The sequence below is a fragment of the Jaculus jaculus genome, chromosome 1, assembly GCF_020740685.1.
Source record: "Jaculus jaculus isolate mJacJac1 chromosome 1, mJacJac1.mat.Y.cur, whole genome shotgun sequence".
Lineage (NCBI taxonomy): Eukaryota > Metazoa > Chordata > Mammalia > Rodentia > Dipodidae > Jaculus > Jaculus jaculus.
The window spans coordinates 160787643-160813942 of NC_059102.1; the positions used below are offsets into that span (position 1 = coordinate 160787643).

At 46.8% G+C, this 26300-nt stretch overlaps 1 protein-coding gene across 1 annotated transcript in view; it reads right to left on the minus strand.

Moving 5' to 3' along the window:
* The window catches only part of Syt12 (synaptotagmin 12), a 44899-nt gene extending 19352 nt beyond the window's left edge, over nucleotides 1-25547 (minus strand). Inside the window, exons 1-2 of the mRNA XM_045160082.1 lie at nucleotides 25451-25547; nucleotides 12021-12077 (exon numbers count right to left, since the gene is read on the minus strand). Coding sequence (XP_045016017.1) covers nucleotides 12021-12054 — 34 coding nt within the window. The 5' untranslated portion in view covers nucleotides 12055-12077; nucleotides 25451-25547. The remainder of the gene's footprint in view (nucleotides 1-12020; nucleotides 12078-25450) is intronic.
* Between the last annotated feature and the right edge of the window lie 753 nt (nucleotides 25548-26300).

Below are 26300 nucleotides of genomic sequence, written 5' to 3' on the forward strand. Positions count from 1 at the left end.
TTAAAGACCAATTTCCTTTATGAACATAGATGCAAAATTTTTCAACAGAGAGATGGCTTAGCGGTTAAGGCATTTGCCTGCAAAACCAAAGGATTCTGGTTCAATTCTCCAGGATCCATGTAAGCCAGATGCACAAGGGAGTGAATGCATCTGGAGTTTGTTTGTAGTGGCTGGAGGCCCTGGCACACCCATTCTCTCCCTCTCTCTACCTCTTTCTCTTTCTCAAATAAATAAATAAAATACATTTAAGGGGACTGGAGAGATGGCTTAGCAGTTAAATGCTTGCAAAATATTGGCAAACAGAATACAAGAATATATCAGAAAGATCATTCACCCTAACCAAGTAGGCTTTATCCCAGAGATGCAGGAATGGTTCAACATGTGCAAATCAATATATGTAATACATTACATAAATGGATTGAAAGACAAAAATCACATGATCATCTCATTAGATACAGAAAGGGCATTTAATAAAATCCAACATCCCTTCATGATAAAAATTCTACAGAGGGGCTGGAGAGATGTCTTAGTGGTTAAGGCATTTGCCTGAAAAGCCAGAGGATCCCGGTTCGACTCTCCAGGGCCCACATAAGCCAGATGGACAAGGGGGCACATGCATCTGGAGTTCGTTTACAGTGGCTGAAGGCCCTGGCATGCCCACTCTCTCTCTCTGCTTCTTTCTCCCTCTCAAATAAATAAATAATATATATATTTTAAAAGCCTTACAGAAACTGAGAATAGAAGGAACATATCTCAGCATAATAAAGGCTATTTATGACAACATAATACTACAGCCAACATAATACTAAATAGATAAAAACCTGAAGCTTTTCCACTAAAACAGGAACAAGACACAGGTGTCCATTGTCCCTACCTTTATTTAATATAGTACTGGAACTGTCCCTACCTTTATTTAATATAGTACTGGAAGTCTTATCCATAGCAATAAAGCAAGAGACGCACATAAAAGGGATACAAACTGGAAGGGAAGAGATCAAGTTATCATTATTTGCAGATGAGATGATTCTATACATAAAGGACCCTAAAGACTCTACCAGCAGACTGTTAGAGCTGATAAACACCTATAGCCATGTAGCAGGAAACAAACACACAGAAATCAGTAGCCTTCCTATATGCTAACAACAAACACACACAGGATGAAGTCAGAGAATCACTCTCATTCACAATTGCATAAAAAAAAAATTACCTTGGAATAAACCTAACCAAGGAACTAAAGGATCTTTACAATGAAAACTTTAAAATACTCAAGACAGAAATTGCAGAAGACACTAGGAAATGGGAAGACATCCCTTATTCTTGGATTAGAAGAATCAATATTGTGAAAATGGCAATCTTACCAAAAGCAATCTATACATTTAATGCAATCCCCATCAAAATTCCAATGGCATTCTTCATGGAAATAGGAAAAATGATCCAAAAATTCATTTGGAGGCACAAAAAACCTCAAATATCTAAAAAATTTTGAGCAATGAAAATAAAGCTGGTAGAAAAATAAAGTTGGTGGTTTCACCATATCTGATTTTAACCTATATTACAGAGCTATAGTAACAAAAACAGCATGGTACTGGCACAAAAACAGACATGTAGATCAATGGAACAGAATACAGATAGCTACAGCCACCTGATATTTGACAAAAATACTCATTGGAGGAAAGACAGCCTCTTCAGCAAATAGTGCTGGGAAAGCTGGATATGTATCTTTAGAAGGATGAAAATAGATCCTTATCTCTCTCCATGTATAAGAATTAAGTTCAAATAGATCAAAGACCTTCGTATTGGACCCCAAACTGTGAAACTGCCAGAGGACAAAGTAGGGAAAACCCTTCAATATATAGGTCTTGACAAAGACTTTCTGAATATAACCCCAGTTGCTCAGAAAATAAAAACACAGATCAACCACTAGGACCTCATGAAATTACAAAGCTTTTATACAGCAAAGGACACCATGAATAGAGCAAAAAGGCAACCTACAGAATGGGAGAAAACTTTGCCAGCTATACATCTGAGAAAGGATTAATATCCAAAATATACAAAGAACTCAAAAAGCTAAATAAAAAGAAATCAAGCAACCCAATTTAAAAATGGGCTAGGAGGGCTGGAGAGATGGCTTAGCAATTAAGCACTCGCCTATGAAGCCTAAGGACCTTGGTTTGTGGTTCCATTCCCCAGGACCCATGTACACCAGATACACAAGGTGGCGCATGAATCTGGAGTTTGTTTGTAGTGGCTGGAGGCCCTGGCATGCCCATTCTCTCTATCTGTCGCTCTCAAATAAATAAATAAAAATAAACAAAAAATTAAAAATGGCCTATGAGCTGGGTGTGATGGTGCACACCTTTAACTCCAGCACTCTGGAAGCAGAGGTAGGATGATCGCCATGAGTTCAAGGCCATCCTGAGACTACATAGTAAATTCCAGGTCCGCCTGGGCTAGAGACCCTGCCTTGGGGGGAAAAAAGGGAAGAGTATAGAACTAACTAGAAAGTTCTCAAAAGAAGAAATACAGATGACATATAAACATCTAAAAAATGTTCTATATCCCTAGTCATCAGGGAAATGCAGATTAAAACTACATTGAGATTCCATCTCACTCCTGTCAGATTGGCTACCATCATGAAAACAAATGACCATAAATGCTGGCAAGGATGTGGAAAAAGAGGAACCCTTCTACACTGTTGGTGGGAATGCAATCTTGTCCAGCCATTGTGGAAATCAATGTGGAGATTCCTGAGACAGCTAACAATTGATCTACCATATGACCCAGCTATAGTGTTCCTAGGCATATAGCCTAAGGACTCACCTCATTGCCTTAGAGATACGTGCTCAACCATGTTTCTTGCTGCTCTATTCACAATAGCTGGGAAACGGAACCAGCCTAGATGTTCTTCAACTGATGAGTGGATAATAAACATGTGGCACATTTATACAATGAAGTTCTATTCAGTGGTAAAAATGAAATTATAAGCCGGGCATGGTGGCTCACACCTTTAATCCCAGCACTAGGGAGGCAGATGTAGGAGGATTGCTGTGAGTTCGAGGCCACTCTGAGAATACACAGTGAAGTCCCCGTCAGCCTGGACTAGAGTGAAACCTTACCTTGAAGAAAATCCAAAAAGAAAAAAAATAATAATAATTTGCAGGAAAATGGATGGATCTGGAAAGTATTATACTTAGTGAGGTAACCCAGGCCTGGAAAGCCAAATATCACATGTTCTCTCTCATATGTGGATCCTAGCTACAAATGATTGGACTTCTATGTGAGTTGAAATAAAACTTAGTAGCAGAGGCCTGTAAACTAGAAAGGGGATTTAAAGGGAATACAAAGGGAGGAAAGGAGGACTTAATAGGATGGTATTGTATATATGTAAGTAGAAGATTAATGGGGGTGAAAAGGCCTAAGTGAGGTCAGGGGAAGAGACTAAGAAAAGGAAAGGTGGAGGGAGAGCTAATCAAAATCTAAGAGGATATAAATAAGTCATATGGAAACTTACTTTTTTGGACAATGGGACACTCAGGAGCCATAGATTGTTACTAGAAAATTTTCAGTGCCAGGGATGGGATACCTTCCAGTGAGTTGTTGGCCAGGGAGGTCCCTGATGCCCCCAAAACATTACAGACCATTGCTGAGGCTGTTAGTTTCCCACAAGGAATAGATGGTAAGACCCTATTGCTGAAGACTCCACATACTTGGGCGTCAAGGTCACTGAGAAATCAAGCTGGAGCTGAGCTGAACACATCCTCTGTGTACACCAGCTGACAGAAAGCTAGAAAAAGTTATACTGCATGCAGTTCAGTCGGGGGGAGAGAGAAATCACCAGTGAAGATACTCAACAGTAGACACTGTAAGCCTTAAATTTGATCATCCAGGGCAAATGAGCCAACGGGCATTTGAGCAACAGTGCCACGTCTGTTATGGGCAAAACCAACTGTTCTCTACTTGGTCTGGAGGCCCGCTCCATGGGAGGGTCTACCTCCTGAAACTGAAAACCTACAACAGGGGTAGTCATGAGCCCTAGGGGTGTAACGTCTGCTGGTGTCTGGCTAAATGTATATACTATGCTCACCAAACTGCCTGGTAAGCACTTCTCTTCATATATATTTATAATAAATAAATTAATTAAAAAGAAAAGAATGTACATTCTATTGCAGGAGACACATTCCTAGAGTTGATGAAAAGTTGCATACAATGGTTAGATATTCGTTGGGCCTCAAAGAGTGGTTCTTTTTTTTATATATTAAAAAATTTTCTTTTTGGTTTATTTTTATTTATTTATTTGAAAGTGACAGAGAGAGAAAGAGGCAGATAGATAGAGAGAGAATGGGCACGCCCGGGCTTCCAGCCACTGAAAACGAACTCCAGACGCGTGCGCCCCCTTGTGCATCTGGCTAACGTGGGTCCTGGGGAATGGAGCCTCGAACCGGGGTCCTCAGGTGTCACAGGCAAGCACTTAACCGCTAAGTCATCTCTCCAGCCCGGTTCTTTTTTTTTTAATTTAGGTTTCCGAGGTAGGGTCTCACTGTAGCTCAGGCTGACCTAGAATTCTCTATGTAGTTTCAGGGTGGCTTTGAACTCACAGCAATCTTCCTACTACCTCTGCCTCCTAAGTGCTGGTATTAAAGGTGTGTACCACCATGCCTGGCTCAAAGAGTAGTTCTTGCTTCTGTGGGTTCACTGTCCTCATGGTCTTTTAGCCTGGGGAAAGAGAATGGAGTATTTTTTTGTTTGTTTTGCTTTTCAAGGGAGGGGCACACTCTGGCCCAGACTAACCTGGAATTCACTATGTAGTCTCAGGGTGGCTTCAAACTCATGGTGATCCTCCTACCTCAGCCTCCTAAATGCTGAGATTAAAGGTGTGTGCCACCATGCCCAGTGACAATGGAGTTTTTTTTTTTTTTTTTGAAAATGGAGTTTTTAATAAATATTTTATTTTTTTATATTTACTTGACTGAGAGATAGAGAGAGGGAGAGACTGGGTGTGCCAGGGCTCCAGCTGCTGCAAATAAACTTCAGACACATGTGTAACCTTATGCATCTGGCTTACGTGGGTCCTGGGTAATCAAACCTGGGTCTTTTGGCTTTGTAGGCAAGCATCTTAACCGCTAAGCCATCTCTCCAGCACAAGGAAGGAGATTTACAGGAGCAAAAGAAATGACTATCTGTGCCTTAGGCCTCAAAAGCCAATATCCACCATGAAAGATTAAACAAAGCGTAGCACTCCCACGCTATGGAACATTATTCAGCAATACTAAGGAATGAAGCAATTATGATGTCACTGAACTTTGGGAACATCCTGTCATGTTAGTCACAAAAAAACACTGGGTGTGGCAGCACATTCCTTTAATCCCAGCACTCTGGAGGCAGAGGTAGGAGGATCACAGTGAGTTCAAGGCCACCCTGAGATTACAAAAAGAATTTCAGGTTGGCCTGAGCCAAAGTGAGACACTACCTTGGAAAAAAAAAAAAAAAAAGGAAGTTCCAGACCAGTCAAGGCTACATAGCCAGGCCCTGTCTGAAAACCACAAGGGGCTGCAGAAATGCCTGCAAAGCCAAAGGACCCAGGTTCAATTCCCCAGGACCCACGTTAGCCAGATGCACAAGAGGGGCATGTGTCTGGAGTTTGTTTACAGTGGCTGAAGGCCCTGTCACACCCATTCTCTCCCTCTCTCTCACTCTTTCTCTGTCAAATAAAAAACAAAAAACAGGGCTGGAGAGATGGCTTAGCAGTTAAGCACTTGCCTGTGAAGCCTAAGGACCCCGGTTCGAGGCTCGATTCCCCAGGACCCACGTTAGCCAGATGCACAAGGGGGCACACGCATCTAGAGTTCGTTTGCAGTGGCTGGAGGCCCTGGAGTGCTCGTTTATTCTCTCTCTCTCGGCCTCATTCTCTCTCTGTCTTTCACTCTCAAATAAATAAATAAAAACAAAACACATGTTTTGTAATTCTATTTACAGTCAGCCTCCAGGTGTATGGGTTCTGCATTTGTGGATTGAACCAGACTTGGTTTGAGAACTGTGCAGTCAGTCAATGTTTGGGTCTGCACTGAACTCAAACAGAATTCCTTTTCTTGTCCTTATTCCTTAAGTATCTGGGGAAGCCTAGAATTAAGTCCCTGAAGATTGTGAGGGACAACTGTATAAGAACTATTTATAACTTGCAAATGAGGGATGTTCAGGGGATAGTTCCCCCCGCCCCCCCATAGGAGGATCTTGCTCTAGTCCAGGCTGACCTGAAATTCACTATGTAGCCTCAGGGTGGCCTCGAACTCATGGCGATCCACCTACCTCTACTTTCCAAGTGCTAGGATTAAGGGTGTGTATCACCACACCCAGTTTTTTTGTTTTGTTTTTGGAGGTAGGGTCTCACTCTAGCTCAGGCTGACCTGAAATTCATTATGTGGTCTCAAGGTGGCCTTAAAGTTATGGCAATCCTCCTACCTCTGCCTCCCTAGTGCTAGGATCAAAGGCGTGTGCCATCACACCTAGCTGGGGTTTCTTTTTTTTTTTTTTTGGTTCATTTTTTATTTATTTATTTGAGAGCGACAGACATAGAGAGAAAGACACATAGAGGGAAAGAGAGAGAATGGGCGAGCCAGGGCTTCCAGCCACTGCAAACGAACTCCAGACTCGTGCGCCCCCTTGTGCATCTGGCTAACGTGGGACCTGGGGAACCGAGCCTCGAACCGGGGTCCTTAGGCTTCACAGGCAAGCGCTTAACCACTAAGCCATCTCTCCAGCCCTGGGGTTTCTTTTTGATGTGATGAAAAATCTAAAAATTCATCAGCTACACAATACATTAAAAGCCACTACAATGTACACTTTAATGTGGTGAACGATATAGTAGGTAAATAGTTTTGTTTTGAGACAGACTGACTGTGTAACAAGTCAGGCTAACCTCAAATTTGTGGTACACCTCCTACCTCAATCTCCTGAGTGCTGGAATTACAAACTTGAACCACCTTTCCTGACTTATATAGGTGAATTTTATCTCAATCAATCTCTTACCTCAAACCAATAAACCCACAGCAGCTCCACCAAAGTGAGTGGGAGGTGGCCACAGCAGGGCTGGGCCTGAAGGCAATCCAGATGCCCGGATGCTTTTCCTCTGCTGACCTGGGCACAGCTTCCCCTGCCTGTGCTTCACCGTCCCTACACACAGTAATTCCCTCTTTTAGCTGTGTCTGCTACTGAAACACCTGACCTCGTTCTACTCAGAAAACTGGCTCCATGGTGCAAAGGAAGCCACCGAGAATTTGGGGTTCAAGTGGCAGGTCACACTGGGGGCACATAGGATCCTCCAAACCCTTTCTAGTACTGCTACTCTAACTCACCTGCTGGGCGTGGTGGCGCACGCCTTTAATCCCAGCACTGGGGAGGCAGAGGCAGGAGGATCGCTGTGAGTTCGAGTCCATACTGAGACCACACAGTGAATTCCATACTGGGCTAGAGTGAAATCCTATCTGAAAAAAGGAGAAACTGAGGCACAGGAAGGTTAAAGAACTTGCCCACCGCCACAGAACCAGGAAGGGGTATTGCAGGGGTTGCCCGCTTTGGCAGGATATAACCACTGCTCCACCTGACCTTGACCTGACCCTAGCAGCAAAGCGGACTTTGGCAAGGGGCCAGGAAGATATTTCAGAGTGGGGACGGATCACTGAACATCCACTACCTTGCCCACATAGTAGGTGCCAAAACCCTGTGGGTGCGGGAAGCAAGTGCCAAGTGAGTGAGCTCCAGGGCCAGTCCCTGTCCTTCAGCAACTCACAGTCTAGAGGGTGTGGTGGGACAAGAAAATAAATAAAAGAAACAGAATGCTGGGAGCTGTGCTGGGGGTCGTCGAGGAAGGCTTCCTGGAGGAGGAACATGTAAGCTGAAACGGAGGAAGAACAAGAAGGAGGGCAGGTTTTGCAACGTGGGCCAAGGAGTAAAAGGGCAAGAGAATGTAACAGTTGGCAAAAGCCCTGAGCAGAACGCCCGGTGGGAGCAAGGCAGCAGGAAATACTGGTCCCGAAGGGCTCCTTTGTTGCTCTTGCACCGGCACGTTGAAGGACGTCCCCCCAGCTTTTGGAAGAGGCGGCACAGGCGAGGCACAGCAGTGCCAGGCACAGGTGCCTTGGCTGCCAGACCTGTCACCATGTCATGCAACAGCCTCTCTGGGCTTCAGTCACCTCATCTGGAAAATGTGGGTAATGACAAAGCATCCCTGATGAAGTGGTCCCATTCAGGCAAATGCATTCCAAGGGGAAAAATCCCAACACATTTTATGTCTAGTGTGAGTCACCCAGGCTTATTTATAACAGAGATCTGAGAACAACCTGAAGGTTCTATCAAGGGGGCCAGTGGGGGCTGGTGGGACTGTCACAGGAAGGAATGTCAGTGCTTTTTGTTGTTGTTGTTGTTGTTTTGGTTTGGTTTTTGGTTTTTCAAGGTAGGGCCTCACTCTATCTGAGGCTGACCTGGAATTCACTATGTAGTCTCAGGGTGGCCTTGAACTCACAGCGATCCTCCTATCTCTGCCTCCCCAGTGCTGGGATTAAAGGCGTGCGCCACCATGCCCGGCCTGTCACTGGCAATGACAACTCAGGTCAGTAGGATGGGGAGGAAGATTTCCAGCATTGTTAAGAGAAACAGGCTCGGTATGGTGGCGCATGTCTTTAATCCCAGCACTCTGGGAGGCAGAGGTAGAAAGATCACTGTAAGTTCGGGGCCACCCTGAGACTACATAGTGAATTCCAGGTCAGCTTGGGCTAGAGCAAGAACCTGCCTCGAAAACTACCCCCCCACACACAAAAAAGAGAGAAAGAGAAAGAGAATCAGTCTTCAACATGATGACAATTTTATACATGTATACAATGTATTTTGAACATATTCACGCTTTATTATTCTCTCTTAACTGCCTCCTACTCCTGTTGAACCCCTTCCTTTTCCAAATAGTCCCCCTTTTCATTTCATGTCTTTTTTTTTTTTTCCTGTGAGTTTAATGACGGCTGCTCACATGGGCATGGGTAAAGGGTCGTTTATTGGGGATTCGGCAACTCACCATAGAAGAAAACACATCCCCTTCCCGCAGCAATCATTAACTACCAATAACTCCTCGGGGGTGTGTGTGTGTGTGTCATGAACCCCTTCCCATCCGCGATGGAATATTGATGGGCCCAGTCTTGTGTAGCTAAACACAGCTGCTGTGAGGTCATGAATGCAACCACCCGGTCATATCCAGAAGACACCACTCCACAGCACTCCTCCCCATCCTCTGGCTCTTACATTCTTTCCCTTCCCTCTTCCATGATGATCCCGGAGTCATGGAGGGGGTGCTCTAGATGTCCCTTTAGAGCTGAGCACTCAACGGTCATCTAGTCTCAGCACTTTGACGAGTTAGGAGTCTCTGCAGTAACCACCATCCACTGCAAAAAGAAGTTTCTCTAACCAAGGCTGAGAGCAACACTCATCTAACCACAGTGTTTGGCCGTAAAATCGCACAATGTAGAGTCAAGGGCTGGGCAGACTAGGGAGAAACAGAAACTTAAATGTGGCACCATGCACGGTGTACATGCCTCTAATCCCATCATTTGGGAAGTGGAGGCAAGGAAGACCAGGTGTTCAAGGTCATTTTCAGTTACACTGAGGGGGCTGTAAACAGCCTACTCGCTCCTAACTTCTGTTGGTAGAAAGTAATTTATGGGTTAAATAAAACCACAACCACATCACCTATGGAGGGTTTCAGGCCTAGCCATGACAAAGTTCTGGAATGTTCTTGGGGCCCTATGAGCACAGGATAAGAAGGGAAAGAGACTAGTCAGCTGGAGGCTGGCCGAAGAGCCAAAAGAGAGACACACAGCTTTTAGCAGGCTGTGGGAATTTTGAGGGGTACAGAAGAGCCAGGGTCCTGCACACATGAGGGTCTAGGTGCTGAGAACTCAAGTCTAGCTGTGGTCGGCAGAATTCCTGGGGAGCAGAACAGGGGGCAAGAAAGGAAAAAAGCTCTGGGAAGATGACATGAAGTGACAACATGTATTTGTTTATTGATCTGTTTTATGGAGTGCCAGCCTGTGGAAGTAGGGGAAGAATTCCCAAAGGAGGTGAGGTCTAAGCTAAGACCAGAAATGAAGAGATAGGGAGAGTAGAATGTTAATAATGATAGCTCCCCTTATCACACACTATTTATTATTTGCTAGATTTTGTTTAAGCTCTTCATTCATATTGGTCCCCTGAGTCCTGAGAACAACACTGAGAGGCAGGTTTGATTACTGTCCCAATTTTACAGATGAGGAAGCTGCACGCAGAGGCCAGATCTGCTGCTGGCTGCTCTGGCTCTAGATGGGCATATTCTGCTAACCCCCATCTGAGACCCAAGGGCTATACAAGCAGAACAGTAAAAGTGTCCATGCCCAGAGATCAGCGCAGGCAAAGATTGGGCACTCAGAGAGTTGTATGACATTGTACTAGACATTTCACATGTCTGATAGCTCTCTGGATCCTGCTAAATGTTCAGACCTCATACCCCCATTTTATGGAGAAGAAAGTGGAAGCTCAGAAGTTACATCACTTGTCCAAGGCCACACCAGGGCCTGTGTGAAAGACCAGGGGGCCTATAGAAGAAAAGTTCGGATGTCTGGTTGGATGCTGGAAGCTCTGGCTCATTAGCGACTGTGTTAGGGTACTGGCCTTGGGGGAGATTTGAGGTCTCATACTGCCTGACCTGGCACTCATTATATCTTTCCTGCTGAGTCTTGCTTTTCCCATCCAGGAATGGGGAAGGAAGCTTCTGGAGGAAAGATGGCAACCATGTTTCAGCTATGTCATCCATTACCTGTTGATAGTGTGGGAGTGTGTCTGGTCAGCTTCAGGCCACCCCTCAGCTTAGTGCCACATAAAGGCACTGGGGAAGGGCATGGCTTTGTCCCAGACGCCTACCATCCCAGGACTAGGTGAACTGAGTTACATGCTCGTGATTTTCACATTGACCTTCCTGGGTTCTCTTTCACTTGCTGCTTGACAGGGTCCAAGAGAGGCCATGGGTTAGTAAATACCATACCATAGGCATATCCTCAGCATCAGAAATTCCCAGAAGCCAGCTGTGGTGGCTCATGCCTTTAATCCCAGCACTTTGGGAGGCAGAAGTAGGAGGACCACTGTGAATTCGAGGTCACTCTGAGACTACATAGTGAATTCCAGGTCAGCCTAGGCTACAGTGAGACCCTACCTCGAAAAACAAAACATAACGAAGAAATTCCCGGGGAATCTCCTCAAATCAGAGAGATTTTAACAGAAAGAATTCTTAGGCGGCTGGACAGAGAATTGGCATACCAGGGCCTCAGCCACTGAATTAGAACTCCAGATGCTTGCACCACCTAGCGGGCATGTGAGACCATGTACCTGCCTCACCTTTGTGTGGCTGGCTTATGTGGGATCTGAAGAGTCAAACATGGGTCCTTAGGGTTTCCAGCCAAGCACCTTAGCTGCTAAGTCATCTCTCCAGCCCAATAAACGTATTTATTTTCTAAAAAGAAAGGATGAGCCAGGCGTGGCGATGCATGCCTTTAAGCCTAACACTCGGGAGGCAGAGGTAGGAGGATCACTATGAGTTCGAGACCACCCTGAGACTACATAGTGAATTCCAGGTCAGCCTGAGCTAGAGTGAGACCTCAAAAAAAAAAAAAAAAAAGAAAAAAAGAAAAAAGAAAAAAAAGAAAGGATGCTTTGATCTTAGTACTTGGAAGGTAGAAGCTAGAGAATCAGTAGTTCAAGGTCATCCTAGGCTACAAAGAGATTCTGAAGCCACATATGACCTGTCTAAGGGGAAAAAGAGAAGCACCAAGGAAAGATATGATCCCAGCAGATGGGTCTCAGAGAGGTGACCCTGATGCTGAGTGACCTTGAGCAAACTGCTGATAGTTCTTCCCAGCAAAGTGGTTCTGTTAGTCATATCCCACTGATACTTTCCCCCTTGGAACATCTCATGAGAAGGCCTGCAGATCCTTGGTGGGGCTTGGAAGACTCACCACTCAGATGATATTCTGTCACATCCACAGCCATGATGTCCTCTGCAGTGACTGGGCCTGGAAAAGAAGAGAGTCAGCAGAGCTGGAGAGATGGTCCAGCAGTTAAAGCGCTTACCTGCAAACCTTAATGACACAGGTTTGGACCTGGGTTTGATTCCCCAATATCTATGTAAAGCCAGATGAACAGAGTGGTGCGTGCATCTAGAGTTCCTTTGCAGTGACTAGAGGCCCTGGTGCCCATTCTTTCTCATTCTCATTCTTTCTCCCTCCTTGCAAATAAATAAATAAGTCTTTAAAAAGAAAAAGAAAAGAGTTAGCATTAAGGGTCTTTATAGCAATCGCTAGTCCTCACTTGATGTCCTGTCTCTTTGGCATCTGTGTGCCTGTCACTCAGGTTCATGTTCAACGGTGAGAAGTGCTTGGTCAAAGTGGGTAGTGGCCTCTTCTTTTATTTCCTTATCCTCCTCCTCTTTGGTTTTTTTTTTGTTGTTGTTGTTTTTGTTTTTTGTTTTTTTGAGGTAGGGTCTCACTCTAGCTCGGGCTGACCTGGAATTACCTATGTAGTTTCAGGGTGGCCTCGAACTCATGGTGATCCTCCTACCTCTGCCTCCTAAGGGCTGGGATTAAAGGAGTGCAACACCACGCCCAGCTCACTGTTCCTTACTTATTTAATATTTTATTTTTACTTATTTATTTGACAGAGTAAAGGGAGAGAGAGAGAGAAAATGGGCACACCAGGGCCTCCAGCCACTGCAAACAAACTCCAGAAGCGTGTGCCCCTTTGTGCATCTGACTAATGTGGGTCCTGGAGAAGTGAACCAAGGTCCTTTGGTTTTGCGGGCAAATGCCTTAACTGCTAAGCCATCTCTCCAGCCCTTATTATTATTATTATCACTATTATTATTTTGGCTTTTTCTGGTAGGGTCTTACTGTAACCCAGGATGACCTGGAATTCACTATGTAGTCTCAGGGTGGCCTCGAACTCATGGCGATTCACCTACTTCTGTCTCCCAAGTGCTGAGATTAAAGAAAGATGTATGCCACCATGCCCAGGTATTATTATTTTTTTTTTCAAGGTAAACTCTCACTCTAGCCCAGGATGACCTGGGATTCACTACGTAGTCTCAGGGTGGCCTTGAACTCATGGTGATCCTCCTACCTCTGCCTCCCGAATGCTGGGATTAAAGGCATGTGTCACCATGCCCAGCATTTTTTGTTTTTTTTTTGAGGTAGGGTCTCACTCTCACTCAGGCTGACCTAGAATTCACTCTGTAGTCTCAGGATGGCTTAGAACTCATGGTGATCCTTCCACCTCTGCCTCTGGAGTGCTGGGATTAAAGGCGTGTGCCACCATGCCTGGCTGTTTTGTTTTTTGAGGTAGGGACTCACTCTAGCCCAGGCTGACCTGGAATTCACTATGTAGTCTCAGAGTGGTGATGTTTTAAAAATATTTTTTTATTTATTTGAAAAAGATGAGAGAGAGAGAGAGAGAGAGAGAGAGAGAGAGAGAGGGAGGGAGGGAGAAAGGGCATACCAGGGCCTTCCGCCCTGCAGATCAACTCCATATGCACGTACCACCTTGTGCATCTGACTTATGTGGGTCCTGGGGAATCGAACCTGGATCCTTAGGCTTTATAGGCAAGCGCTTTAACCACTAGGCAATCTCCCCAGCCCTCAGGGTGGTGATTTTTTATTTTAAAAATATTTTTAGGTGAGCCGGATGTGGTGGTGCACATCTTTAATCCCAGCACTCAGGAGGCAGAGGTAGAAGGATTGCCATGAGTTCAAGGCCACCCTGAGACTACAAAGTAAATTCCAGGTCAGCCTGAGCTAGAGTGAGACCCTACCTTGAAAAATAAAAATAAATATAAATATAAATAAATAAATAAAATATGTTAGGGCTGGAGAGATGGCTCAGTGGCTAAGACACCTGCCTGCAAAGCCAAAGAACCCAGGTTCAGTTCCCCAGGACCCATGTAAGCCAGATGCACAAGGTGGTGCATGCATCTGAAGTTTGTTCACAGTGGCCAAACGCCTTGACATGCCCATTCTCTCTCTCTCTCAAATAAATAAATAAAAATAAAATAATTTAAAATATATTTTTATTTTATTTATTTGCAAGGAGAGACAGTGGATATATAGAGACAGACAGACAGACACACACACACACACACACCCCATTTTGTGCACCTGGCATTATGTGAGTACTGGAGAATTGAACCCAGGCCATCAGGCTTTGCAAACAAATGCCTTAACCACTGAGCAATCTCTCCGGCCCCTCCTCTTTGTTTTATTGAGACAAGATCTCACTATATATCCCAGACTAGTCTGGAACTCTCAATCATCCTACATCAGCCTATAGCACCTTGCCCAGCTGCAAAAGTGAGGCTTTTGTTGTTATCAATGACATTTAAAAAATATTTTTTCTTTTAGACAAGACCAATGAACTGGCCTTTCTTTTTTATAAATGTGAGGGAGTGAGAGAGAGAGAGAGAGAATTGGTGTGCCAGGGCCTCCAGGCGCTGTAATCGAGCTCCAGACTCGGGTGCCACCTTGTGGGCATGTGTGACCTTGCATGATTGCTCCACTTTGCACAGCTGGCTTACATGGGACCTACGGAGTAGAACATGGGTCCTTAAGTTTTGTGGGCAAATGATTTAACCACTAAGCCATCTCTCTAGCCTTCAATGACTTTTTTTGGTTTTTTTTGAGGCAGGGTCTTGCTCTAGCCCAGGCTGACCTAGAATTCACTTTGTAGTCTCAGAGTGGCCTTGAACTCATGGCAATCCTCCTACCTCTGCCTCCCAAGTGCTAGGATTAAAGGTGTGTGCCACTATGCTTGGCTTCAGTGACATTTTAAAATGTTATTTATTTATACCTGTGTGTGTACGGGTGTGCCAGGTGCTTGTACCACTATTCACATCTGGCTTTGTCATGGATGCTGGGAAATCAAACCTAAGCAGGAAGGATTTGCAAGCATGTGCCCTCAACCATGGAGCCATCTCCCCAGTCCCATCTATGATATTTTAAAAACCAGTAGAGGGAGCTAGGCATGCTCTCGCATGCCTTTAATCCCACCACTCAGGAGGCAGAGGTAGGAGGACTGCCGTGAGTTCGAGGCCACCCTGAGACTCCATAGTGAATTCCAGGTCAGCCTGGGATAGAGTGAGACCCTACCTTGAAAAACAAACAAACAAAAAAATCAGTAGAGGGCTGGAGTGGTTAAGGCACTTGCCTGCAAAGCATAAGGACCCAGGTTCAACTCCTCAAAACCCATGTAAGCCAGCTACACATCATGGCACATGCATCTGGAGTTCATTTGCAGTGGCTAGAGGTCTTGGCACGCCCATTTTCTCTCATAAACGAATAAATAAATGCAAAAAATATCGGTGTTTAAGCCTTTGGGAGGTGGTGGGACAGAGTTTCATGTAGCCCAGACTGTCCTCAAACTTGTTAAATAGCCAAGGCTGGTCTTGAATTCATGAGCCTCCTGAGGTCACCTCTCAAGCGCTAGATTACAAGTGTAGGCTATTAAAGCCGAGCGCGCATGTGTACGTGTGTGTAGTGTAATGTACTGTGGTGCGGTGTCCCATGTGCTTGCCTGCGATGGGAGACACTCGTCTACAGTAGCCTGAGTGGAACATTGGGTGTCTTCCTCCGTTGCTCTTCCATAGCCTTGTATTGAGCGGGGGTTTCTTTACTGATTCTAGAGCTTGCAGCTCTGTACTCCCTTGTTGGACAGTGAGAGTGGCCATGCCCAGTTGTTTATGTGGGAAGTGGATACTCAAACTCTGACAGTTTCAGGCTGTCTCGGGCCCTCGTGCTTGCACTGGAAGAACACTTAACTGCTGAGCCATCTCTCCAGCCCTAAAGCCTCTTTCTTAACACTATAAAAACTAACTTCAGGGAACTTAAAAAAAAATGGACTGGAGATATTGCTTAGTGGTTAAGGCACTTACCTGCAAAGCCTAAGGACTCAGGTTCGCTTCCCCAGTACTCCATAAAGCCAGATGCACTAGGTGGCACATGAGATTGGAGTTCATTTACAGTGGCTAGATGCTCTGGTGTGCCCATTCTCTCTTTCTGCCTCTCTCCCCTACCTCATAAATAAATAAATAAACATACCTTTAATCCCAGCACTGGAGATGCGCAGGTAGGAGGATTGCTGTGAGCTTGAGACCAACCTGAGACTATGTAGTAAATTCCAGGTCAGCGTGTGCTACAGTAAGATCCTACCTCAAAAAAAAAAAAAAAAAAGGAAAAAAAAAGAAAAATAGAAAAGCTGGACCAGGGTGTGGTGGCGCACACCTTTAACCCTGGCACTTGGAGGCGGAGGTAGGAGGTGAATCACCATGAGTTCAAAGCCACCCTGAGACTACATAGTGAATTCCAGGTCAGTCTGGGCTAGAGTGAGACCCTACCTCAACAAACCAAAAATTAATTAGTTGGAGAAATGGCTTAGTGGTTAAAGATTCTTGTCTACAAAGCCTATTTGCCCAGGTTTGATTCTCCTGTACCCACATAGAGCCAGATGTACAAAGTGGCACATGTACCTGGCATTCATTTGCAGTGGCAGAAGGCCCTAGAGTTCGCATTCTCTATGTCTTCTCTCTCTCTCTCTCTCTCTCTCTGCTTGCAAATAAATAAAAATATTGGAGCTGGTGTGGTGGCACATACCTTTAATCCCAGCACTTGGGAGGTAGGAGGATCGTCGTGAGTTTGAAGCCAGTCTGAGACTACTGAGTGAATTCCAGGTTGGCCTGTGTTAGGGCGAGACCCTACCTCAAACAAACAAACAAAAAATACAAAAAATAAATTGAAAAAATTCAGGGCTGGACATATGGCTCCGCAGTGAAAGTGCTTGCCTCCAGAGCCTAAGGACCCAGGTTCAATTCCCCAGTATCTACATAAAGCCAGATACACATGGTGGCACATGCATCTGGAGTTTGTTTGCAGAGGCTGGAGGCCCTGTGGCACCCGTACACACGCTCTCTGTCTGTCTGTCTCTCTCTCTGCTTGAAAATAAATAAATAATTTTTTTTACATTTGTTAAAAAATATTGAAAAAAATCCAACAAAAAAAGACCTCATTTCAAGGTCATCAGATAAACCACAGGATGCTCAATGGCATCAGAATTTCTGATTCACTTTTGGTCTAAATAATGCTCAAATATGCATGGGACATACTTAAGTTAAAAATTATCTTTTTTTTTTTTTTGAGGTAGGGTCTCACTCTAGCTCAGGGTGGCCTGGAATTCACTATCTAGTCTCAGGCTGACCTCGAACTCACAGCGATCCTCCTACCTCTGCCTCTGGAGAACTGGGATTAAAGGCATCCACGCCAGGCTGAAAAAAAACTATCTTGTGTTTGTCTGAAGCTCTAGAGTTAACAAGTGTCCTGTGTAACTGCTGGGAACTGCCTCATCTACATCCTAATAGCAACAGGGAGAGCCTAGGCAGCCTCCCTCACCACTGGGGCTTTCAAGTGATTTGCAAAGAAAAGGCCAAATTCCCACAATATATCATCCCCAATCCTTTCCTGTATGGGAGGGATGCTTTCCTCCCTGCTCCACCCTCCTCTTTCGGGTTTTATGAACCACTGAAGTCTAAATTATTCTAGAAAGGCCTGGGAGCTCATACAAGCCATTACCTGAGCCTGGGTGATTGCTTACTGCCTTATTATTGTTGCTAAGTAAATCTGACTCAGGGATGTGTTCCAAGTGTGTGGGTAAAGAGCATTCTGGAACAGGAGTCTGGGATGAGCTGTACTGATTTCACACAAGGGCAAAGAAACAGGGATTACCTTCCTCCCCCACCTCTGGGTTCCCTTGCAGCTTAGGGATACGGACACCCTGCAGGCCTCTGGCAGATGAGAGAGAGTGAAGTCAAAACAGGAGAGGGCTGGCTTATTCAGCTCAGGGCATCTGTTTTCCCTTGCTGACAGGAATGCCAACCAAGCATGACCGGATCTTCCAGCTCTTTAGAGAAAAGCCATATACTTGGATTTGTCTACTTATTGTTTGTTTTGACACAGGGTCTCACTTGGCCTAGAACTCAAAATGTAGCCAAGGATGACATTGATCTCCTGATTTTTCTGCCTCTACTTCCCAAGTGCTAGGATTATACACCAGACCTACTAATTTCTATTTATTTTAAAAAATATTCTTATTGCTGGGTGTGGTGGCACACGTCTTTAATCCCAGCACTTGGAAGGCAGAGGTAGGAGGATTGCCATGAGTTCAAGACCACCCTGAGACTATAGTGAATTTCAGGTCAGTCTGGGCTACAGTGAGACCCTACCTTGAAAAACAAACAAAAAATCTTTTTTATTATATTTATTTGAGAGAGGGGGGAGACAGAATGGGCGTGCCAGGACCACTTGACACTGCAAACAAACTCCAGATGCATGTGCCACTTTGCGCATCTGGCTTTACCTGGGTACTGAGGAGTTGAACCTGGGTTGGCAGGTTTTGCAAGCAAGTGCCTTTAATCACTGAGCCTAACTCCCATAGCTCACCTACTAATCTTTAAAAATAATTAGGGGGCCGGAGAGATTGCTTAGTGGTTAAGGCGCTTGCCTTTGAAGCCTAAGGACCCACACTCAATTCCCCAGTACCCACATAAGCCAGATGTAGAAGGTGGCGCATGCGTCTGGAGTTTGTTTGCAGTGGCTAGAGGTCCTGGCACGCCCATTCTCTCTCTCTCGCTATCTATCTATATCTGCCTCTTTCAAATAAATAAATAAAACATTTAAAAATTAACTAATTTGGGGGGCTGGGGAAATGGATTAGTGGTTATGGCATTTGCCTGCAAAGCCTTAGGACCTGGGTTTAATTCCCCAGGACCCACATAAGCCAGATGCACAAGGGAGCACATGTGTCTGGAGTTTGTATGCATTGGCTAGAGGTCCTGGCATGCCCATTCTCTCTTTCTCTATCAGTCTCTTTCTATCTGATAAATAAATGAAATAAAATATTTTTAAAAACTAATTTTTTTTTTGTTCATTATTTATTTATTTATTTGAGAGTGACAGACAGAGAGGAAGACAGATAGAGGGAGAGAGAGAGAATGGGTGCGCCAGGGCTTCCGCTAAGCCATCTCTCCAGCCCTAAAAACGAACTAATTTTTAAGATTTTTATTTATTTCAATTTTTTTTTCCAAGGTAGGGTATTGCTTTAGTCTCTGGACACACTAAACATAATACATTTGACAACATGCATACCAGCCTGCCTTGGACTTGCCAGGAATCTCACAATGCCGGCAGGGCTCTTTCCTGTACACCTGGCCCAAGCTGGCTTCACAAAGTGAAAGACCAAGCAAGGCAGGTAGCCCAGTGTGCATGGTCCTGCCAGAACTTCAGGCTGCATCAGGACTCGGGCTGTTGGTGACCTGTATCCAAGGTTGATTTCCTCACACCCCAGTATCCCAAACACCCACTTCCCTTTCCCCCATCATTGCACATTCACCTCGGGATGTGTGGATGCCTGCTAGGCACACACCCTGCTGCCAAGGGTTTGAAGCCAGGGCACATTTTCCTGACTGGAGGGAGGAGGACAGGGCAGATGCAAGGGGGTCAGCCTGAGCCCCAGATTTGTAGCCAGTTGCAGCCAGCTCTGAATCCCAGATCTGCCTCTGGCTCAAGTGGCTTCAGGCAATTTTTTTCAGTCTCTTTGAGCCTTAGATGTCTCATCTTTAAAAATGGTTCATGCTGGGCTTGGTGGTGCACACCTTTAATCCCAAGGTTTGGGAGGCAGAGGTAGGTGGATCACTGTGAGTTCAAGGCCACCCTGAGACTACTTAGTGAATTCCAGATCAGCCTGGGCTAGAGTGAGACCGTACCTCGAATGCAGGGTGAGGGGTTCATGACTGCCCTGTGAGGGTGCCAGAAGGGTGGAATGAGTAGGTAAATAAGGCTTGGCAAATGTTAGCTTCTGTGGTTCCTGGCCTGGCCATGGTCCAGACAGGTCCCTTACCTAATCCCCAGACTGAATAGTGGACTTGTGTGAGCAACACTGCCAGCCTGCAGATGTGTGTGTTTTTATTTACTTAAATTTAAGTGAATTGAGCCGGGCATGGTGGCGCACGCCTTTAATCCCAGCACTTGGGAGGCAGAGGTAGGAGGACTGCCGTGAGTTCGAGGCCACCCTGAGACTCCATAGTGAATTCCAGGTCAGCCTGGACTAGAGTGAGACCCTACCTTGAAAAACCACAAAAAAAAAAAAAAAAATTAAGTGAATTGTATTTTTAAAATATTTTATTTATTTGTGAGTGGGGAGAGAGAACGAGTGTGACAAGGCCTCTTGCTGCTGCAATCGAATTCTAGATGCATGAACCACTTTATGTATCTGGATTTACATGAGTAAATTGAACCCGGGCCAGCAGACTCTGCAAGCAAGTATCTTCAGCTGTTGAGTCAACCTCCTAGTCCCCAACTTTTAAAATTCTTTTTAAAACATTTTTTAAGATTTCATTTTCAGTTATTACAGAGAGAGAGAGAGAGAGAGAGAGAGAGAGAGAGAGAGAGAGAGGGAGGGAGAGGGAGAATGGGTGCGCCAGAGCTTCTAGCCATTGCAAACGAACTCCAGATGCATGTGCCACCTTGTGCATCTGGCTTATGTGGGACCTGGAAAATTGAACCTGGGTCCTTAGGCTTCACAGGCATGCACCTTAACTGCTAAGCCATCTCTCCAGCCCCCCAAATTTTTTACATATTTTATTTATTTATTGCTAGCAGAGAGAGAAGGGGCTGGAGAATGGGTACACCAGGGCCTCTAGCCACTGCAAACACACTCCATATACATGTGCCACTTTGTGCATGTGGCCTTACATAGGTATTGGGAAATCAAACCCAGGTCATTAGGCTTTGCAGGCAAACACCTTAACAGCTGACCTCTCTCTCCAGCCTCCCAGTTTATTTTTTTAGTTTTATTTATTATTTATTTGTAAGCAAAGGAGGAGGATGGGCACACCAGGGCCTCCTGCCACTGCAAACAAACTCCAGATGCATGTGCCACCCTGTGCATCTGGTTTACATTGGCCCTGGAGAATCAAACTTGGGCCATCAGGCTTTGCAAACAAGCACTTTTAACTGCTGAGCCATCTCTCCAACTCCCCATTTATTTTATTTAAAAAATATTTTATTTGCCAGGCGTGATGGCACATGCCTTTAATCCCAGCACTTGGTAGGCAGAGGTAGGAGAACTGCCATGAGTTCAAGGCTACCCTGAGACTACATAGTAAAGTCCAGGTCAGCCTGGGCTACAGTATGACCCTACCTTGAAAAACAAACAAAAAATTTATTTATTTATTTACAAGGAAAGAGAGAGAGAATGCCAGGGCCTCCTGCCACCCCAAAAGAACTCCAGATGCATGTGTCACCTTGTGCATCTGGTTTTACATGGAACTGGGGAATTGAAACTAGGACTGCAGACTTTGATAGCAAGAGCCTTTAATTGCTGAACCATCTCCCCAGCCCCCCAATTTATTTTTAAGTTGGAGAATCTCAACTAAAAACAGAATTCAGAAAAGGGGGGTGTAAACCAGTGGTAGAGTGCTTCTCTCTAGTATGTGTGAGGTCCTGAATTCTATCTCCGGTACTGGAAAAAGAAGGGAATGAGTAAAGAAGGGAAGAAGCAGGGTGGAGAGATGACAGTAATTAAAAGATTTGCCTGCAAAGCGTAAGGACCCAGTTTCGATTCCCCAGTACTCACTTAAGCCAGATGCACAAGGTGGTGCATGTGTCTGGAGTTTGCAATCGCTGAAGGCCCTGGTATGCCCATTCTCTTTCTCTATCTGCCTTACTCCCTCTCTCTCAAATTAATAAGTAAATTTATTTTTTTTTTAAGAAGGGAAGAAGGAAAGGCAATATTTCTAGTTTCCCTTGAAAAGTCACAGTGAGTCTGCACTGCATTCCCCACCCCAACAATAGCGAGGTCTGTCAACTTAGGATGGACAGACTTTTGTGTATGGGTTTGGACCTGGTCTCTCCCAACCCATCCTTCACTTCCAGACCTTGCTGTCCGCTAGAAGCATGTCTACTTATGTACCTGGTAAACTGGAGTTAAGGTGAGTTAGGAGAGGTTCTGGGAGACTAAGTAAGTAGCTTGCCTAAAGTCAGCAGTGGATGGGCCTTTCCAGAGCTTCTTCCCATAGCAGCCACAGGCCCCTGTCCAGAACTTCGGATGCCTCTTCCCCACCTCCCCCAAGATATCCTGTGGTAAATCCTGGTGCTATCCTCATTCTGCAGAAGAAGATAGGAGGTTCACAGAACGACACTGAGTTGGCTCAAAGTTGCCCAGCCACTGCATGAGAGAGCTGAGACTGGGCCAGGTCTGGCTCTGCAGCAAGTACCCTTAATGAACTTTAGTCACTACCCCTGAAATCTGTACTCCATTTCACCACAGACGATGTGAATGGGCTCCCTATGGCGGGCAGCCTGGAGGTCTGTCGGGCGAGAGGGGGCTGTGGCTTTAGCTAGGGCAAGGATGCTGACAAAGCATCCTAGGATGGCTCATCACCAGAGCTGGAGCTTCTGATATAGGGGAAGGAGCTCTGCAGGGGCCAGCTGGGGCTGCTCCAGGCCCTCATCTGATCTAAGACCGTGTGACTTCCTCCTTGAGCACCCCTCCCTGTCTGATCTAAGCTCAGCCTACAGCGAACACTGGGTAGAACTTGCTCATTGAAAACAGCTCCCACCTCAGTGTGGCTCAGTGGTACCAACCTAGCAATAACTTCCCCACTATTTTTCCTAAATATTTTTATTTCTATTTAGTTATTTGTTAGAGAGAGAAACTGAATGGATGCTCCAGGGCCTCTAGTCACTGCAAACAAACTCCAGATGGATGTGTCACCATGTGCAGCTGGCTTATGTGGGCTCTGGGGAATCAAACCTGGGTCCTTAGGTTTCGCAGGCAACTGCCTTAACTGCTAAGACATCTCTCCAGCCCAACCTACCAACTTAAAAAAAAAAAATTGGCCAGGTGTGGTGGCTCACACCTTTTAGTCCTAGCACTTGGGAGGCAGAGTTAGGAGGACTGCCATGAGTTTGAAGTTACTATGAGACTACCTAGTGAGTTTTAGGTCAGCCTGGGCTAGAGACCCTAACTCAAAAACAAAACAAAACAAAAACCCCACCAGGGCCCGGCATGGTGGCACATGCCTTTAATTCCAGCACTTGGGAGGCAGAGATAGGAGGATTGCCACAAATTAGAGACCATCCTGAGACTATATCGTGAATTCCAGGTCAGCCTGGGCTAGAGTGCGACCCTACCTTGAAAAACCAAATACATAAATACAAATTAAAAAAAAACTATTTACAAGGAGAGAGAGAGAGAGAGAGAGAGAGAGATAGATAGATAGATAGATAGATAGATAGATAGGGAGAGAATGGACACACCAGGCCTTCCAGCTGCTGCAAAGGAACTCTAGATGTCTGCTCCACTTTGTGCATCTGTTTTTTTTGTGGGTACTGGGGAATTGAACCCAGGTTCTTAGGCTTTGCAGGCAAACACATTAAGGGAGATCCAGCTCTACAGCGCCATCTCCTCTCTCTCTCTCTCTCTCTTTTGTTTTTTGTTTTTCGAAGCAGGGTCTCACTATAGTCCAGGCTGACCTGGAATTCACAATGGAGTCTCAGGGAGGCCTAGAACTCATGGTGAACCTCCTATTTCTGCCTCCAGAGTGTTCGGATTAAAGGTGTGTGCCCCCACGCCTGGCCCTCCCCACTTTTATATGGACATAATATATGCTAAGCGCTTGAAACTAGGCCTGGTACATAGTAGGTACTGATCATACATAGACCTGGTGACTAGATGGATTTCTGGGTTCCCATTTCACAGATGAGGAAGCTGGGGCTCTGGAGCCTTCAGCACAGGAGTAGCTAGCTATTCTAGACTTCATGGCAGGAAGTGATGGCTTTGGGCCTGACCTCGGGGCCACCATACTGACTGTTGACTGTGGGAGGGGGTGGGCAGGGCAGGGGAGAAAGGGAGGGAGGAAGAACAGATACCCTTCTGGGCTTGTCAGGAGTTCTGTGCCTTGACCAAGGAGGGGGGGGGGGTTGGTCTTTGTGTCCCTGCACCTCACTGTACCCCATCTCCTTGTTCCGTGTCCTTGCAGCATAACCAACAAGGTGTTGGCTCCCCTTACTCCCACCCTGATGCCATCAGGAAATGGGAAGGATGGCGTGGGGCAGATACCGGGAACGTGTCTTCTAGGCTGTGAGCTTCTTCAAGACCTGTAGGTTTTGAAAACCTGTGCAAGTGTCTCTCCCCCACAACACGTTCTGAGATAGCCACATCCTGGCTTTATCCCCCCAAACACCCAAGTACAGACTGGCTAGAGGTGGGTGGCAGTTGACATTAAGCACCTACTGTGTGCCGAGCACAGTACCAAGATGCTGTGTTATCTCAGGAATCCTCCCACCAGCCCTGGAAGCTGGGTGGGGGCGGGGAAGAGGGTGGGGGACGGCAGCTGCTCTGCCACCTTATACAGGTTAGATACCCAAGTGCAAGAAATGAATTGTCCAGAGTCATCAGTGCTCACAGGAGGCTGGGGGTCCAGGTTTGTACCCCAGTCTGGAAGCCCTCATTCTTTTGGGCTGCTTGGGAAGTGTTTCAGATTGCTGGAGGGGGTGGAAGGGGGGAGATAGGGAGGTTGCTAACCTCCTAACCCTTCCTGTTCCTTCTTTGGACGGGTTGCATTGACTTGGGTCCCTTCAAGGTCTCAGTTTTCTGGTTTCTAACAGGACTGACTACTGTTGTTGCTGTCTAAGCCCGTCACCGTGACTGGGGGAAGGGGTCGAGAGTCAAGCCCGCAGGTTTCTCGGGCTCTATCGCCCAGGTGGGGAGGGTGACCCCAGTCCCTTATAGCGACAACAGGCTCACCAGGGAGACAGGCTCGGGGTGCCTTCCACCCACAGGCGCGGCTCCACCCCCCCCCATGTCCATCCCCCGCCTAGTCTACAAGCCCAGAGGGTCCCCTTAGGTTCTTTTGGAGACCACAGACTTTCTGGAGATGGGGTGCGACGCGCCCCCTCGGACCCAGCAAGCATCCTTGCCCAGCGACTCCTTGGGGGGGGGGGGAGTCTGGGGACTGGAGAGTTGAGGAGCTATCCTGGGAACCCCAAGAGCATAGGAGGTGCAGACCGGAGCAGTGAGGACAGTCGGGGTGGCGAGTGCGTCCGTGAGGGGGTGTGCGGCCGGCGCGGGCGCAGGGGAGGCGTGTAAATAGCGGGGTGCGCCGCGAGTGTGCGCGGGCGGGCGCGATGCGCAGTGAGCGAGGAGCGGCCGGGACCCGGGCCGGGGCCGGGGCAGGGCGCTGGGGTGCGCGGGGGTTGCAGGCGAGCCGAGTGTGCAGGGGGGGGGGGCCCGGGGATGGGGGGGAAACTACGTGCGTCCGCGCTCTGGGGTCGGCCGGCTGGCAGGTACTCACCCCGGTTCCGCCGAAGGACACCGCTCGGGTTCTGACTCCAGTTCCCCTTTTGCCCGGTCGGCCTCCGCAGTTCGCACGCACCCGCGCCGAGCCCCAGCGCCCGCCGCGCCGCCGCCCCTGCAGTGTCGCCGGCCGTCCGCCTCGGCGCGGGTCGGGGGCTCGGCGGGGGCCGGGAGACGGACGGGAGCCGCGCCGCAGTCCGGGCACGCTCCCAGGAGCCCGCCGCGCGCTCCCTCCCCGCCCGCTCCGGCTGTAATTTAAAGTGACAACCCTGAGCGCTCGCCCCGCGCCGGGGAGCCGAGCAGCGAGGCTCGGAGCTGAGCCGGAGATCCCCAAGCGCTCCCCCTGGGGGTGTTCTCGAACGCGTGGGGGTGCGGAGCGGGCTGTGTTCACCGGGACGGCGGAAAGGCGGTGGAGCCCGGGACGCAGCCAGCAGGCCTGGCTTTAACCCTAGCCCGCTGTGCCCTTGGTTATGTTCTTCCTCTTCTAGGCCTCAGTTTCTTTATCTGTAAAACGGACCTGAGACTGACTACCTCCTGGGAGCCACCCAAAACAGACCAGCAGGCGGCCCAACAGAAGTGTCCCCCTTCTTCAAATTGATGAAGCCCCCCTCCCATGACTGTAGGTCAGACTCATGCTGATGGTTTACAGCATCATGATGATGCCATCCCTGCAATGACCTCATCTGGTCATGCCCACTCGATTTCATTTATTTATTTGTTGGTTTTCCGAGGTAGGGTCTCACTCTAGCCCAGGCTGACCTGGAATTCACTATGTACACTCAGGCTAGTCTTGAACTCACTGCGATCCTCCTACCTCTGCCTTCCGAGTGCTGGGATTAAAGGCGTGC